Source organism: Engystomops pustulosus, chromosome 5, assembly GCF_040894005.1.
Source record: "Engystomops pustulosus chromosome 5, aEngPut4.maternal, whole genome shotgun sequence".
Lineage (NCBI taxonomy): Eukaryota > Metazoa > Chordata > Amphibia > Anura > Leptodactylidae > Engystomops > Engystomops pustulosus.
This window is the reverse complement of record NC_092415.1, coordinates 75,168,953-75,186,672: the sequence shown is the minus strand read 5'-3', so window position 1 is coordinate 75,186,672 and position 17,720 is coordinate 75,168,953. Positions and strand designations below refer to the sequence as shown.

Here is a 17,720-nt window from a genome sequence, read left to right as displayed (position 1 = left end):
ATGTATTCCAATATATTAACAAGTTTGAGTCTCCTGCAATCCAACAGAATCTTCCGTACATCGTCATCGTACTGTGATTAGGAATACAGCACAACTCTAGCAGGCTGTGCTGTATTATTTTCTTTTTTTGTATATTATAAAAATGTTATAGATACCTATGCATAAAGATTATTTCTAAGGATTATTAATTAGCCATTTTAAATGGATAGTTTACCAGCTATTGAATGAATGTTTCAATCTTAAGAAATGCGGGTATAAAAACTCTAAGAAGCCTCTTTACTATTCAGAAAGCCTTACCCTTAGTAGCACTTGGATGGGACTGCTGTAGATACCTCTCATAATTATTACAACCCTAGCCCATTAATGTAAAAAAGAGAATGCTGTAAAACCTTGATTGGAAGTAACTAAAAGTATGGAGATCTCAGTACAAACAGTAGTGTCCAAAACTGAAGGGGCTGACTTAGAGATGCCGTCGTTAGACCACTACCAATTCAATATCAACGGCCAGTACTTAACATTGGCCATGAATTGAATCAATACCTATATAATTCATTTAAGTACATTGATTGATCTTTGGGGAAATTATTTTTTTATATTTTGCTGACATGGCACTATATGACTATAAGGAAATCTATTATATACAGCATATTAGAGGTAATTAAGCAAACGGTAAAGAAAGGTTTCTCTTTAGCAGATACAAAACCTTTATATTCGGGGGTAAGCAAATGAAATATGCCAGAGTTGCTTAGCGCTCTCTCATTTGTAAAATGCATTATATGGTATAAAGTTTAGTCACAGCAAACTGTTCAGCTGGGCCAGCCAACAAATGAGGGTGTGGGCCTGAAATGTCAAAGTATAAAGAGCCTATTCAGACTGCTTCCCCCACTCAGAAGTCCAGGCTCAATATTTCGGGTAATGTAAAAGTTACTGAAGAAAGAAAACACATGTGAAAGTTACTTCAGTTCAGAAACAGAGCCAAACAAATGGCTGCAGGTGTTGCCTCTTTATTGAGATCAGCTTAAAACATTAATAGGTTTTTAAGAAGTATTTCATCAGGTAGGCCTGTGTGTACCTTAATTGCTGTTTGTATAACACATTAAGCATCATGGGATTAAAAGTGAGGCGGTGTTGAAGGTCATTTGAAGAAATTGTGCCCATTAAGTGAAGCTTATATGATAAAAAGGTGCAAAAACTTTCAGGCGGGTGGTGGTTTATGTGAAATGTTAGCAGAAAGAATTTAGAAGGTGTCAGCAATCTACAAGGTCTCTGGACAAATAATGAGCACACAACTTTATAGTTTATAAGTTTGTGTCTTTCATAAAAATAAAGAGCAATATACATGTAAGTGCACATGTTATATATCACAGTAGGAATAAAAGTAAACCTACCATTTGATTTGATACTTTATGAAGCAAACATACGTTGAGAATGCTGTAGTTACACTGATGCAGGATCATATCTTGGTTAATCCCTGTTGCTGATAAAAAAGATATAAAATTATGATAATGAAGCTCTGTTGCTTCTATGCTGGTTCAGTACTTCTCCTAGCACTGGAGTTTTTCTCTGCAGGAGCGGATGGCTTGTGCCTGAAGGCAGAATAATCAATTGCTGAATCATCCCCAGGCTGCTGTGTATGAGTGATCCAGCTCAGGTTGATAAGTCATGCTTGACTAACCCCCATTTGTAATTACAAGCTCAGTGTCTAATGTGCTGATCTAGGCAGCCGGCCCAACCCAGCTTTCCCGAGGTCCTGAATGTTATAATTGTTTTTTCAGCAAAACCACTCAGCTCAGGGATTAACCAAGATATGATCCTGCATCAGTGTAGCTACAGCATTCTCAAGGTATGTTTGCTTCATACTGCATCAAATCAAATAGTAGGTTTCCTTTAAATGTACGTATTTAGAATTCTTATCAAATGGATATCTAGGAGCTTGTATGAGTTACTTATAAACTGTGAGGTATTGGAACTATACACTTCACAGTGAAGCACTGTGCAAAGAAGCTACATAGGGGAATTTATCATATGCTGGTACTCACTCACTGGTGTATGATAAGTGCCAGCAGCCCCCCCCCCCATTGTGATTGGATACACCTATTTCAAAGGTTGATAAAGGTACTCCTTATGAAGACTTTTTTGACTTGTAGGAATGTGGAGACTTATAGCCATTGATGCTTGACTAGGGGATTCTGGGAAATATGCAAATATGTTTTTCGATGCAACCACATCAAAACAGTGCTGTCGACAGCTGGGAATCTGTTCTATCATGTCACTTGGCTTCTCGAAAGTCATGCTTGATGGTAAGGTTGCTGCCTTTCCCAAAATATTTCCCAAAGGTTGATAAAGTGATACAAAAAATTATTGCATTACATTACTACTGCTAAAGGTTGTACCACATGCTATTTATAGGGTGCATTTAGTTATTCCATCAGTGCTTTTCAATTGTGGCTTCATGTTTAGTAAATAAATAATAAAACAATGGAATTAGTTGTTTATGTGAGGTTGTATTTACCCAATTGTATCACCCTCTAAGATTCAAATGTTTAATTTATTATTATAGCTTGATACATAAAACCGCACAATATAATAAGAGGTCATATATCCTTTATCTATAAACTGAATATTGCAGTCCCTGCATTTAGCTAAATGTATAGCGGTTGTCTTGGCCGCCTCTTTAATGTGAGAAATGCAAACAATGAGTGCAGGTAGAATTAGAACATTGTGTGTCCAGTGACTCGCATTCACAGTAAGAGGGTGTTTGTTGTTAATCTGTTACTGAACTCTCCAAAAGATAAATTTAGGTCTCAGGAAGGAAGTAGAGTGGGCGAAGTGATGACGAATATCTGCATTTGGTACTGCTCACCAATCTCAGAAAAAGCGTATTTCACTTTTAAATAAAAATAAACTCAATAACAAATGATCCACCCCAAATAAATTATCAGCAGCAATGTTCACTTTTCAAAAATGCTTAAAACTCTGCATTGGTAGTATATGAGAACAGCAATATTTCTACTACTGCCACAGAAAGCCAGAATTGTATAATAAAATAAAGGTTTCCTACCTGTAAAGTCATAACACATAAGAAGGGATCTAATTCCTTACATTGTAACATAATGTAGCCCTTTGGCTATTATGAATGGTCATGGGGCGATGAGTCTCACACCACACTGTGACCAACTCGTGTGGCCGTGCCTCAAATTTTAGAGGAGGTGCTATTCCTGCCCAGATTTGTGAGGCAGCCGTTTGGATACTATAGAGATGGAAAGGATGAAGAGCGTTTATCTGTCCCATCTCCAATGGCTGCAAACTTCCCACATTTCAAGTATGTTTCTGTGCCCTTAGCCCAACATAATCTGAATAAACAGTATAGTACAGAACAGACTGGTAGTCGCGCATCATTCCAAAATTTGTAGTTACTGCGTGTTACGATTCTGACATACCCAGAATCATCTGTCTGGCTACCAGGATAACTATATATGATTCATCACATGTTTCACTTGCTGTAGGCTGTTTAACTGTTAGAGGGTGTTATACCACTTAAGCTGATTCAGAGCACTGAAAAAAAAGTGATCTCAGATTTGTTTTTAGATGGTATTTTGTTAATTTTAACATGGCGGGTAAAAGAAAGGATTTTCATGACCAATATATTTTAGATTTAGGGGGCCTTGTTTTGTGATTTTGTGTGATCTACCTCTTTGTAATTATTAGATTCCATTGAAACTACCAATAACTATTTAAATATGCTCATACTAATTAAGTATGTGCATGCTGCGTGCACTTCCAGCCATATTGCAATACCAATCTGTACATATATAAGACACAAAGACATTTCTAGTCCAGCATCCATCTGTTCCTATAAGTAAAGGTAACTTGCCAAAATACACAAAAGTAGAATTTAAAGTCTGCCTCTTTATTACTGTGGTTATAAAATGTAATAGACTGTGCTATTGTAATATATGGTGTAAATCTATTGATCATAGCTGCGTAATGAATGGGCAATAAATTTACTTTTCCTTAAATGAAAAGTCCAAACTGGCAATCCTCAGACACGAAAGGTGACTTCATCTCAAACTAGATGTTCTAATTTCAGCTGTTGTGAAAAATATCTTTAACACAGTCTCTTTAGTTCAGCCATATGTCTAGAGCAGCTATGCTCAAATAATAAGACTTAGCAGTTACTATAATTTGGCACCCATTATGTAAAGCCTAAATTTTCTTACATATACAGCTCACTAAGTAAGCACATGGTAACTATTTGCAAGAGTGTTTTTAAGCTTTTTATAACAGGAGAGATCTGACATTAACTATAGTTTTAATGTGAGATAGATAGATAGATAGATAGATGGATAGATTAGATAGATAGATTAGATAGATTAGATAGATAGATTAGATAGATAGATTAGATAGATTTTTTTACCCTTTATTTTAGCCTTCTTAAAGGGGTTTTGGATGATTAACAATAAACTATCCAAGATTGCAACTACACATGTGACCACTGCAGTCCATTACTGGTGTCAGTGGTGAGATTGCTGAGGCCTGTGTCTATGTAGATGCTTATAAGCACTGCAGTACAGTAAACAAATAAAAATATGGGTTCTTTAAAGGGAATCTGCCAATTAACCCATCCAAAATAAATACTTCATAAAAAAACTATGATTAAAAAGCATTGCCCTTACACCCAAAAATTTCCTTTCCATGGCTGCAATGTTAAAAAATCAGTTTGTAAACGTATATGCAAATAACCTGAGGTGAGTCCAATGATATTAATGTAGTCCTCCATATTACTTGCATTGCCTCTACTCCTTGTTTCTGATTGACAGGTCTTGATGCTAGGACATTTTGCTGTATAGAACTAGTACTTAGGGATCATCCGTAAATATTTAACTACAGACATGTACAGCTCTGTTTACTTATTATTAGGGCTAGAAAAAGCTGTTTTACACAGTGCCTTGCTGGAACGCTGGGAAAAAGTTCTGTTAAATCATTGTGCACTTCATGTCATGTGACCAGGGTGATGTCATCTAAGGTCCTTTATCCAGTAACATTAACAGCTATCCCATGTATGTATCTGATCACATGAAATCCCAGCATTCCTCCATGGAAGATGACTTGAACTCCATGAAAGCATGATATGATACGAATACTTAGATGTTAATGTAACTGAGTAATGTAACTGGGTAAAGGACCTTAGATGACATCACCCTGGTCACATGGCACAGAATGCCAAATAGTGAGGCTTTTGGCATGGGGAGGAGTAGATAGGAGGAGCTGTCCGACCAGGACACCCCCCTCTGATGCCAGGTAACATAACAAAGTTGATTTTATGGGGATGTGAGGAAAACAGTCTTTAGCTAAAAGAAGGGTGGCATTTAGTTAATAGGGCTCTAAGGGAACCTGTCACTAGCTGTATTTGTTAAAAAAAATATGGTGAGAAGTTCCCTTTATTATTATAGGCCATTTGCTCCCATGATCCCTTTGATATATTTTTGCTTCTCCTAGAAAACCTCTTTAATGACCAAGGTATTTATGCCTTCAATTCAATCACCATTGTGCTCCCTTTTACCTGGACAGTGCAGCTATAAAAATCTCAGTTGTACTGGAAAACTGTATTGATCATTCCTGAATAATGGATTACAATACCTTTGGATATCTAGCATATATTGCCATCATAGCCACAGCTACAATGCTACTGTTCTGACATTAAGTCCTCCATATAATGACATATTTTTCTTTTCTTTTTATCATGATCTAGTAGTAATAATTTTAGTTGTATAATTTGTATCTTACTTGTAAGCGAATGTTACAATTGTATGCACTTTGAATGTATTCTGTAGACTCTTCATTAAGCCAAGTGGTTACATACCCAGAGTCTAAACAGTGCCCTACGGGTATCTTCCAATATGCAATTTCCATCTCCAGGTTCCTAATCTTAGTTGTATAGTTAACAAGAAAATGTTGTTAGTGCCTGACATCTGGCTTTGACTTCTTGATGGCCAGTTGTTTATGAATCAACACCAGTAAGTGGTGGTCAGTGGACTATTTAACAGTTCAGGTTTGTGATGGGTGGCATATAATTCAGAGGTTGCTACTTTGGGGCTAGTCCTTTACAGTAAAATGTATATGTCATATGGTATTACTTAATATACCAGGCTTTTCTTTTAAAGTTAGTGACTGCAATCTGTATTTGGATAAGCAAGACAAAAATATTTCTGTTGCAACTTAATTTATGTTAAACAAATAGGATAACATTGATTATTTATTATTTTGTTCTGAATGAAAAAATGTTGTTCCTCATATGGTAGTGTGCTATTGTTTGCCAGAAGGAAATTGAATGTTGTACCCTATCTTTATAAACAAGGGCTGTTCGCTCTCTTCTTTAACAAGCAGTATTAAAGCGACTGCTGACTTCAAGCCAGCATCTTGGAAATAATTTGAAAAAATTCTCAGCATATTTCCAAGAAAGTGGGCAAAATAAACACCAACATAGCTCCATGTTTAACTCTGGTTAAAGGAAGTGTAAAAGTTGTGATAGATTTTTCTCTTTACTATCCCCTTGCATTAAATATACTGATAAAATAGCAGATTACAAACCATTCATACACATAAAGGGAAATACAGGGAATATCTTATTTATTTTTAATAATATTTTATTATTCATAATTAATTAAACTATGAAATATAGTACAAACATGTTTGATGTATTGGATATTTAGTTGTTTCTTTGGAATCAACAGGTGTCCTTTTTGTTATATTGTGTACATTTGTAAAACTTCCCAGACCGAACAAAGAGATAATCTATAGTTGAAGCAATATTCCTGTTTCATATGCAATACATGCAACAGATGTTGGGGACTCACATTTATCTCCAGAATGGGGGTCCCCGGACCATCTGTCTCTCCTATGCTGCAACTACACTAATTATAGAGGTGGTCCCTCATGTTTAGCCTTCTTCATTTACTTCTATTGGAGGGGGATCCCCATTTTAGAAATAGGGGTGGGTCAGACTTGTATTTATCAGAATTTTATGCAATATAATATGCATATGCCATAAATGTCGGAAGTTAGTACATGCTTTTAATGTTATACCACTATGTTCCATCTGCGTACATATTTAGTTGTTTATTTGCATTTCTACTTATGTAAAGTACTTTTTAAGACCTGCATTTAGCTTTGCAGAAAGGATTTTCGCTCTTATTTTCCTGTATAGGTTATAGGAGAACTGTAAAATAAAAATGTATAAAAGGACATCATGACAATTGGACAGTGAAAGTGAAAAACCCCTCTAAGCACATTTCTCTGAGGATCCACTTGAACCTGGTCAAGAAGAGCAACCATTCATGGATTATTGTCAACGGAAAAACACAACAGTAACATCACTGGTTCTCTTATTAAGTTAAAGGGGTTGTGTCATTAAGTATATTAATCCCCTGTCCTATAAATAGGAGATAAATATATGACTGTGGGGGTCTCAGCTGTTGGACCTCCCACAATTGGCAGAACAGGGAATCGAAGTTCCCCCTGTCTGATTTGGACTTCCGTGTTCACTCTGTCGTGTTGACCTACTGGAAGTCCTATAGAAGTCAATGGAGTGCAGGTCAGAGCTCTGTTTAGCTTAGCTGAAACCTGGAAGTCCCTGTGCTATACAGAAGATTAGGGGATCTTGCAAACCCCCTGTTCTGCCTATTGTCAGGGGTACAACAGCCACAACCCCAAGCAATCTTATATTTTCCCCTACAATGTGGATAGGGGATAAATATACTTACGCCCTTTAATTAAAGGACACCTGTCATCAGGTCTGTGTCACTTGTCCTGTCACTGCTACCTGTTGGAGCAGCTCACAAGGATCCCATCCCAGCCTTTATCTAGTTATTTCATACATTATTTATTGTAAAATCATCTATTTTTTATCATGTAAATGAGGCTGGTCACATGGTCAGAGGCAGTGATGTCACCCCTGTTACCCCTCCCCTCTCCTCCTCCTGCTCATGTCTGTGTGTAATGTACAGTAAAGCATTGCTAGTGTGTGTGCTGCATCTGCTGACATGTTGCATCCTCCTAATACACAGAAACACAGACATCAGCTACACATGAATCTGACATGTTCTGCTGTAACATGTCTGCCTGGAGCTGCTGTATCTCTCCTAAACACACACACATGCACACATAGGCTGCAGGGGGCGTGGCCACCAGCACCAGGAAGCACATCATTATACTGCCTCACATCATTATACAGGCTGTCAGTCATGCACTGGGGGTGTGGCTGTGCCTCCCACTCATGAATAAGGTGGACAGCTTGAATATGCTAATGCTTCATTCGACATTTCACAGGTCATTTGCATACAGCTTTAGGACCTCATTGCTTAGGTTTACAGGCATGTAGAAGGACAATGAAGGGCTAGGGGCAATGCTTTCTAATGGCAGTTTATGAAAATATATTTAGTTTAGGGGGGTTATTTTGCATGACGGTTCTCTTTAAGTAACCCCTGGAAAAGACCCTCCCCCAAAAGGTGTGATCTTAACAAATTCCCCTGCTGATCTACAGATCCATCCCCTTTCTGTCCTTTCTGGGTTACTTTGCTCTAGAAGTCTACATACATACATGTAATCATATAATAGTCTGTAGAATTACTTAGGATTGGAGATTACATTTAAAATCTGTTATGGACAAAAAAAGCCCAACCCAAGACACATCTTCCTGACACATTGCTCCATATTATTTGGTAATATGTAGTATATATACAGTTGATTGCGCAGAAATGATCCCTACAACGTCAACTGCTCATTTCTCTATACCATTCTAAACAACCCGATTAATACACCGAGGAAGAATTCGATTGAAGACATAAGATGAGTTCCTTTCTCAGCACATACCTAAAACTTTTTACTGTACATAATCCACTTAATGCCAGCTGTTTATAAAATCAACCTGTTTATTTTAATAAAACAAATCAAATTTACAATTTAATTGAACAAACATTATTCACATATAATAATTCAATTCACAACTGATATGCAGTTTCTAAATATTGTTTTACAACCTGTCACCATGCGGTCTAAACTGTGATATAGGGTCAATCACTAATGCAATACATATTAGCCCTCAGGTAATATTACACAACTTTGCTGCAGTTTTGTATAGAAAATATAAGTTATAAACTATGCAGCACAATGGTTTAAATGCCCATAATGTTGAGATAACTAATAGCATGAAAAGACCAATGCATATAATGTAACTCCCAATGAGAAACATTATAGGTTTAGGCCACAAAATGGCAATCACCTCAATGTAGGTGCTTACTATTTTTTGGTGCCAATTTTTTAAATAACTTAAACCTATTTGTAGAGGTCAGCTATATTTCCTACAAATATTTTTCATAAAGGACATGCAACAATAAAAATTAAAATTATTTAATTGCAGTAATATCAGCAGCAAACAATGCGTTGTGATTGTTTACACACAAAACAAGTTTATTTTACATATAAATCAAAAATATCTTACAATGTAATTATTTTAAATAATAAAAAAAAGAATACATGGGGTGACACATAAAATTATATATTCTGTAAAAAAAAAGATTTTGTATATAAAATTGATTCCCATGTGCTTGTGCCTTAGACTGTACTACCCCAGTCAATAATAAAACAGTGTGATAGTTACCATGCACCAACACATGTAAGGTAGCATGGCCCAGACCTATGTTCCAGTAAGGAGTCCATGTATAAATAAATAACAAGATTCTAGCAGGAGATTGCTAGACCTCTGCCCTGCAAAGGTTTGTCAAAAAAGAGTCTTTGTTTCTTCCCTAACCACACCCAGATCAGCAACAGCTGTTTTGCATAGGCTACTGCCAAAACAGCGGTGAGACCTTTCTTCTTATTCCCACCCTTCTCTTCCCAGCTCACCCAGTTGCACAAAAATGCAATCCTTCAAAGCATAACTTGTTCTGAACTGGATTAAGTGTAAACCAAAATCCTACTAAAAACAGACCCAAACTGATAAAGTTTGTTGTTTGGGTGAGTTCGCAACTGACCGTGTAAGTGTCGTTCGAAATAAATGTCGACCCCTGAACTGTGGCCTCTAAAAGACCCAAGATGCGACCTCTCAAGGAACTGCATCATTTAAAAGGTTTAGTCACCTTTACTTTATGTGTATTTTTGGCACCAAATAGGATGTTTGCAAATGGGAAGATCAGGTAGTATGCTTTTCAGATTAGCCAGAACAATACAAGCAGTTCTTTCTAGCAAGATTTTTACTTTCCCTCATCCACCAGGAGTTGTTAAGAAAGTGCAGAGCAAGTTTTACAACAGGCATTTCTGTACTTTAACAAAACTGCAAGCACCCAGCTTCAGATATATAAGAAAGACTTTCATGAGTCATTATGTTACCATTGGCTGGCAGATAGGTGAATTGCTGGTACTGGCTTCTTTTCCTCTTTCCGTTGCAGACGTAAAAATTGACTTCAACTGGGCTGGATATTCTGTGATTGCGAAATGGCGGGATCTCCACGACCAGTGAGTTCTGTGATAAAGAAGGAAAATGTCTTTATTGAAGTTTGTACATTTGTTATACATACCGCTATTTATTATTGGGGAAAAGTATTTTAGAAAATTCAGCAAATCAGAGTGATCTGAATGTGGATGTTTTGGCAGCAATCACATGGATTTTTTCAAGCACCATACAGGTGAGAGAAACTGTAGAAAACATTTCTGCTACAATAAATTGCTGCAGAATGTACGTAGCTGCCATTACCCAGCAATGGCCAATAAAAACTGTTGAAATCATCTGATTTCTGCCGCCTCTTTCAGCCATGGAAAATGCTGAAATAATTTACATAATTTACGCAGTAGGTTTTTTGGAAAACATGTTTAAAGATGACCTCTCACCCCCCAAAAAGACCCCCACCAAAAATGCCCTCCATAATCCTCCCCCAGCATCTTTCTATTTATGCCATTTTTAAAAAAATTTATGTTGTGAAAGTGTGTTTTAATCAATCCGACCTCTTACCAAATAAGAGGTCGGATCCTTATATCGTGTGAGCTGGAGTTGGCCTTATGCATGAAGGGGCCGGCCTACATACCCCCTCCACGCCCCTATCAGCTGCCGGCTCTATGCAATGCGGCGATCCCTGTGAGCGGCAGGATTTAGCGGCCGGGGGCGGTGTAAGCTCACGCAGATGGACGGAGCTGGTGGACTCCGTGGATGACGCGGAGGGGCAGTACGTGGCGGTGATGCGCTGCCCGCCAAAGGCTTCTTTGTCTTCTTTGACGGGAGTGACACGGAGAGGTAAAAAGATGCGGTTCTGGGTCATGTAGAATGCGGCTGACAGTGGCTGCGCCGTGCTTATCCACAGCACTGGCCGAATATATATAACATTCGGTCGGAGCTGTCAATAAATTTTTGCATAAATAGAAAGCTGCTGGGGGGAGGATTATGGGGGGCATATTTGGTGGGGTTCTTTTTGAGGGGTGACAGACAGGTCCTCTTTAAATCCAATTCATATGTTGTTGAGCATTAGCAGACATATTCAACAGTTGCAAATACCATGGTAAACTTCATCGAAAGTGTACCAATGTCTTCAGATCCCAGTATGGATTTCGACCTTTATAAGCCACAGTGTAACTAACATTGTGCTTTGTGTTTTTACACAGTAGGTAGAAAAGTTGAATTTAAATTTCAACCTCTTTGCTTTGGGTCTCTTACTTCAGATGCCCAAATATTGGGCTCTAATCAACATGAGTGACTTTCACCCTTCCGTCTCTCAGTGTGACTTTTCTTAGCTCTTTTCTCGTCATTTCCATAGGGTGGTGATTCTTTTACAACAGGGGATTTTTAACAAAAAAGAAAGAATGCTAGAAATGTTATTTCGTACCCTACATTAGGGTACTGGTAGCTTAGTGGGGTAAATGTAGGTTGTTGTGGCCCTTTAAAGGGAACCTGTCAACAGAGTGCTATTTTTATCAGGGGACAGGTTGTTATAGACAAAGTACTGTATATACCAAATAGGTTTTAAAAAAATGTTTGTGTTGGTGTTTTGTATAGTAAGTATACAAAACTTTACCTGGCAGATGCCTCAGCTCGAGTCCCAGAGAGAAAGATTTCAAATGACAACTTCAGTCTGCTGTATGATATTTTGCTGTATGATATGATATTGTCACTCCTGGCTCCTGCCCTTCCCATTCTGATGACATTTCAGCTCACTGCAGACAATCTTACCCTTAGCACCTCAGTCTAAGCATAGGATGTGGGAGGGGCAGGAACCAGTAGAACAGTGAATATATTATACAGCAGACCAAAGTCCTCTGTGGGATTCAAATTGAGGTATCTGCCAGGGAGCCACATATATAACACATTTTAGCATCATATAACACAGACATTTTAAAAAATATATATTTGGCATATACAGTACTTTGTCTATATATAGCAGGAAATCAGATCAATATAAATAAATGTATGGGATCCTCAATCTCCTTGCTGGAAAATCATTCACATTTTCTTTTTAAAATTAAACAGCAATAGGGGTTATCCAAGAATATCTATCTTTAGGAAAAGTCATCAATATCCCACTGGTCATTGCACCAATCAGTTGTTTGACCTGGAATAAACAAAGATCACAGAGTAGGAAGCATTTTGCTCCATGTCCTGTGTGGTGGCTGGAAGCTGGAACTGCAGCCAACTACTGTAACCGCAACTGTGATTTTGTGTTTCTGCTGGATTATGGATAGGCCATCACTGTAAATTCTCAGACAATCCCACAGATGAAATCCCCACACACATGATCATACTTACAGGCTTGAACATTTCCTTGTCTGTTTTGGCTTCCATTTCCCATACATGATGACCATCTACAATAGAGAAACAGATTTTAAACAAATGAATGGTATCTCCTAGTATTTACATTTCAGTTTCCATATATAAAGTACACAATGTTTATTAGATTTATTCACATTTTGGACATTAGTGTCTCATGGACCTACATCTATCTTAAAAGTAGTTTCATGGCTACAGTAATCAGAGAATTGTCTATTCACTTGAGAATAGCAAAGTGTGGTTGGGGCATTTTTCCATTCATTCAAATGGTGAGACAGTATTTCAAAAATCTTAGACATCCAGAGTCACAGGCTTATACATGGGCAGTCAGCTTTGAATGTGCTATTTGTACTGATGCTCTTTAATTTTAATTGTGTTTTTATTGTGTTTTTGCTACTGGAACACATGTAAGTTTTTGATGTCTTACAATTCCTATATAGTAGTATGTGGAATAAAACTGAAGAAAAACACCATACCAGGAAAACACTCCATTTTCCGGAGGAAAAATAGACAAAAAATGCTTAATTTATTGCAAAATTTAACTTTTTGAGTTGCATTTTATGACAATAGGGGGCAAAATCTGCACCAAAAAAAGACAAACCAACAACTCCATGTGTATCTGGTCTAAAAGGCATTGTCCTGAACATGATTACAATGGGTTACAAAAAATTATACTGACCTCAATCATTTCCTGCCAGTATTCCTGGAATGTATTTCCTTCTTTAGCCTTTCAATTACATTTTTTCAGCAGAAAAGTAAATTTTTCTCATATATTTTGAATGTACAACCTGTGACCACAGGGTGACTGACAGTCCTGGTGACTTTAGAAAGATGGGAACCATTTCAAATCATTCAATAAAAACCCATCTCCCCCTCCAGTCCAACGAGAATATTTTTTTCATTTCAGCTCACTGAATGTCCATTATTCAAAGGAAGAAATGTTACAGCCAAATCCTTAATGTTCCATTCACACGCTTTGTTAAGGAATGCCAGGGTAACAGCTTGAATATACAAACTCATTGACAGCTAATTATTTTAAGGAAGCTTGATGCCTCTCGATGTGTCTCACAGAAATATTATTGACCCCAAATTCATCAAACAAGTACATGATAGATAAAATGTAATGCGTTCAGATTTTTCCTGATCATTTTAATACAATGAATTTAACAATATTCAAAAGCAGTTACTGGAGCTAAAAGAAAATCAATGCATCTTTGGCCCTTTGAAGTGGTATTTTTCTAATGTTAAGTTTTCTTTAATTTTTGCTTTCTGATATCTGTGAGGTAACTACCATTACAAATTTATATAAAATAGCTGCCAATCACTGGCAATGTCTACAACACTGGTACATTAAATTGTACACATAAATCCAAAAAAGCTGCAGTGGGGTGGCACTGTGCAAACAAAGCAAGACAATGGGGTATGACGAGGATCCCAAACATCAATATCGATCAACAGTGAAGCAGCACTCCATAAAATGGAAATATCAAGTTTCTTTATTCCACCATAGTGATGCGACGTTTCGCCTGTTCAATCAAGGCATGCTTGAGAATGCCTTGATTGAACAGGTGAAATGTCGCATCACTATGGTGGAATAAAGGAATGTCATTTGTAAATGGTGACAGGTTACAATAGCCTACGCGATGCTGATTTTAAAATGTCTTTGTCAGCGTTCTGAATCATTTCCGTAATTTCTAGTTTATTTTACATTACCTGGGTCCCAGGGAAGGGGAGCTGCAGTCTGTGTGTCCCTGTATCTCATCATGCATTCTTCCTCTCCTCCAGACCATTCCTTGCCTGTCTGCTCAATGCACATGGAAGGAGGTGGGAGAGGTGAGGGAGTTGGATGAGTGTGGAGGAGAGAAGTCACAGGCACACACAGGTTGCAGCTGCCCCCTCTCCCCAGAACTCACTACAAGCAGCTGGCAGGGAACTAGGTAATGTAAAATAAACTATTGTAAACTACTGAAATGCTTCAGAATGCTGACAAAGGCATTAGGCTTTTGGAACCTGTCACCAGATAAAATTACATTCCTGGTAACAGGTTTGCTTTAAATCATATTAAATTGTTGCAGAGTTTAGCTTCTCTCAGATATGACAGTATATACTGGCGTATAAGCCTTAAAAAGGTTTCAATTCCAGGAATTGTATCTTTTCCACACCTAATGCCACCTCCACGCCAAATGGGTGGGGAAGGGTGTGGATTAGGCCATTCTTGGCTGCTGGGTTTTTACAATGGTGGTTGTGCTGAAATTCTACACCAAACAAAGCCCAGCATAGAATTGCTCCAGGTGCACAATGTGCTTTAGATATAGTTATAGACCAGAGCCTCTTAGTATATCTGGCCAGACATAGCTTTTGATAAATTCCCCCCAATAATTTAATGGGGTCTTGGATGATTACATAGGAAGATGTTTTATTTTTACAAGCAGCCTAGACTTAAATTTCCTGTTTCTATGGCACGTTACCTAAGAAATAGTCCACTTGAACGCCAATCCAAAAAAATACAGCTATCTATAAATAAAATACTATTTTTTTAATTACTGAGTTTCTGTAATCCCTGATTTGTGAATGATACGTGGTGCAAAAGTAGTTTGACATACTCAATACCAGATGTCATAGCCCTGCGAAGCAACTGCTTTTGAATATGTATGTCAGCATACAGGCTAGGCAATGCAAATATTAGTTATTTTGAACTTGACCGCACAGCCTTTGCATGCTAAAAAAAAAAAAGTGTATCTCGAGAGCTCTTAGTGAAAGCCCTTTTTGTTCTGCATCCAGTCTCACGCCCCATACGTACAGACATTTCAAATACAGAGCAACCTGATTTATTACAAATGTCTGAAATAATCATATTTTGTGTACAGAAGTCTCTTTGTGCAAGAAATCTGTTTGAAACAGGACTCAGGTATTTGTGTTAGCTTAGAAACATTAGGGTCGTTTGCATTCTCAGGCAAATCAATTTGCAGTTCTCAGCCTAAAGATTCTAGCCTCCTAGTGATGAAGTGCGGGCTTTTCATTTTTCTTATTTTACACTCCTACTTTGCTTAAATCGCAAAGCTATTAAAAAAACTGAATAGATTTTGCAGTGGTTGGGGGAATAAAATTGGATGTGGTGCCAGTATCCAAATCTTCCTAGCAGTAGTTTATATTAGGTCTGCCAGAACTAAACAGAACAAAACTTTAAGGGCTTCTGGGGATCACTGCTCAAATTTATATACCAGATGTTTTTTTTTATTCTGAGCATTGGCAAAATGGGTTTTATTTCTTCTGTCTAGGATCCACAAAACTTACTGCTGAAATAAGATCTAAACAGACATGTCCCTTTTATGGGAGACTAGCTCATAAACTGTACTGACATATTGAGGGCCATTATGATCAGACTATACAATGCCAATTGAGCATTTCATTTAGACTTGTCTTTTAATTTATGTTTTGGACCTTTTTAAGGTTATTCCCACTGAGACGAAATATTTATTTGAGTGGATACAATTGTCTACTAAATGAAATCAGTACACAAGATATTATTATTTATTTGTGCTATTTAGAAGGTGCCAGAGAATGCATTTATTTTCCTCAGTCCCTGTGATGTTTACAATCTAATGTGCTTATGTTCTACATAAACATACTCATGTACTCAAACTGTGCCAAATGTTCTTATTGCTGCCGTTATGTCTGGTGAGGTACAGCTTGATCCTATTGAAAACGGTATAAGACCGAGCTATAATACCAGACGCAGCCGTTACTCTAAGGTCTCCGCAAACAAATGTTTTTGTGGATGTGTGCTAGTCATTATTGTCATGGTTTCTTGTTTTACTTTTTGAGACTTTTTTTGTCACAGGTGAGACTTTTTTGTCTCAAATGAGAAAAACAAAGTCCCTAAAAGTAGTGCCAGAAACCAGACTCCATCGTCTCCAGGGTTATTGGGCACCCGTATCTATTTCCCCATGTAATTTTTTTTTCCCACATGGTTGTTGAGCTGACTGTCTGAGCTGCAAAACACAAATCAGTATCTATTCCTCCCCAAGTTTGTGTCTTGGGCAGTCTTTTTTATTGTCATTAGTATGTGAGTGCGCTTTAAACAGACCGCAATGCGTCCACTTTTCTGTGGGGGTAATTAACTAGTCTAACTATGGCTAATGCAAACAATCACACATGGGGGGATATTTATGAGGGCCACTATATGTCACTTTTTTGCAAATGGCCATGGGGGAATGTGAAGGATGCGTGTCTGACAGCAGAGTGGGCTGTCACGGCCTGGTGTAGAATTGTATTCCAGGGGTGGGGGATACATCATAAGCCGATGCCAGTAGCGACAACATATGATGCCCCATGGAGTGTTCTGCTTCATTCTACATTATAAGACTGCCATAGTGTTGTATTCGGCTATTATGCACTTCCCTTAGAGTAATACGTTTCATAGGACAAGTTTCTGACTGTATGTTTAAAAACAAAAAACAGGACTGTAGCATTTCTGTAAGACAGCCATAAATTAGACACTTATCCCCCTATCCATTAAAATCGTTTGTGAGACCACCCCTTTAAATTTAAAGTGCTACTTTACCTCTTTAAAGAATAGGTTAAAAATTCCTTGATGTGACATTTGCCTATCGCTTGTATTCGCTTCCAACATGTAAACAGCACTCTATTCCCTATTTTGCCATACCATAAAAACAAATTACGCTATAATTAGAGCATTTATACCACCATGATATAGGTAGACATTCATATTATGACAAATTAACAAGTCCACATGTATAACTGGTACACAGGATTATATTTCATAACATTTTAAATAATACAGTTGCTTTATGTCTTCACATTTCATGCCATCTAAATTACTCTTAATATGTTTGAATCTTGTAGAAATGATTTTCTTGGCAAAGCCTGCACATACCACTACATATTGTTA

The 17,720-nt window shown here is 37.5% G+C and overlaps 1 protein-coding gene across 6 annotated transcripts in view; it reads right to left on the bottom strand.

Annotated features, from left to right (window-relative positions):
- NFATC1 (nuclear factor of activated T cells 1) overlaps positions 1–17,720 on the bottom strand; it is a 135,572-nt gene that overhangs the window by 48,578 nt on the left and 69,274 nt on the right. For 4 of the 6 annotated variants that reach the window (XM_072152379.1, XM_072152382.1, XM_072152385.1 and 1 more), the window contains exons 7-8: positions 12,788–12,843; positions 10,387–10,519 (exon numbers count right to left, since the gene is read on the bottom strand). The exons of the other annotated variants lie outside the window; for them this stretch is intronic. In XM_072152379.1, the coding sequence (XP_072008480.1) occupies positions 10,387–10,519; positions 12,788–12,843 (189 nt within the window). The remainder of the gene's footprint in view (positions 1–10,386; positions 10,520–12,787; positions 12,844–17,720) is intronic. 6 annotated transcript variants of the gene reach the window in all.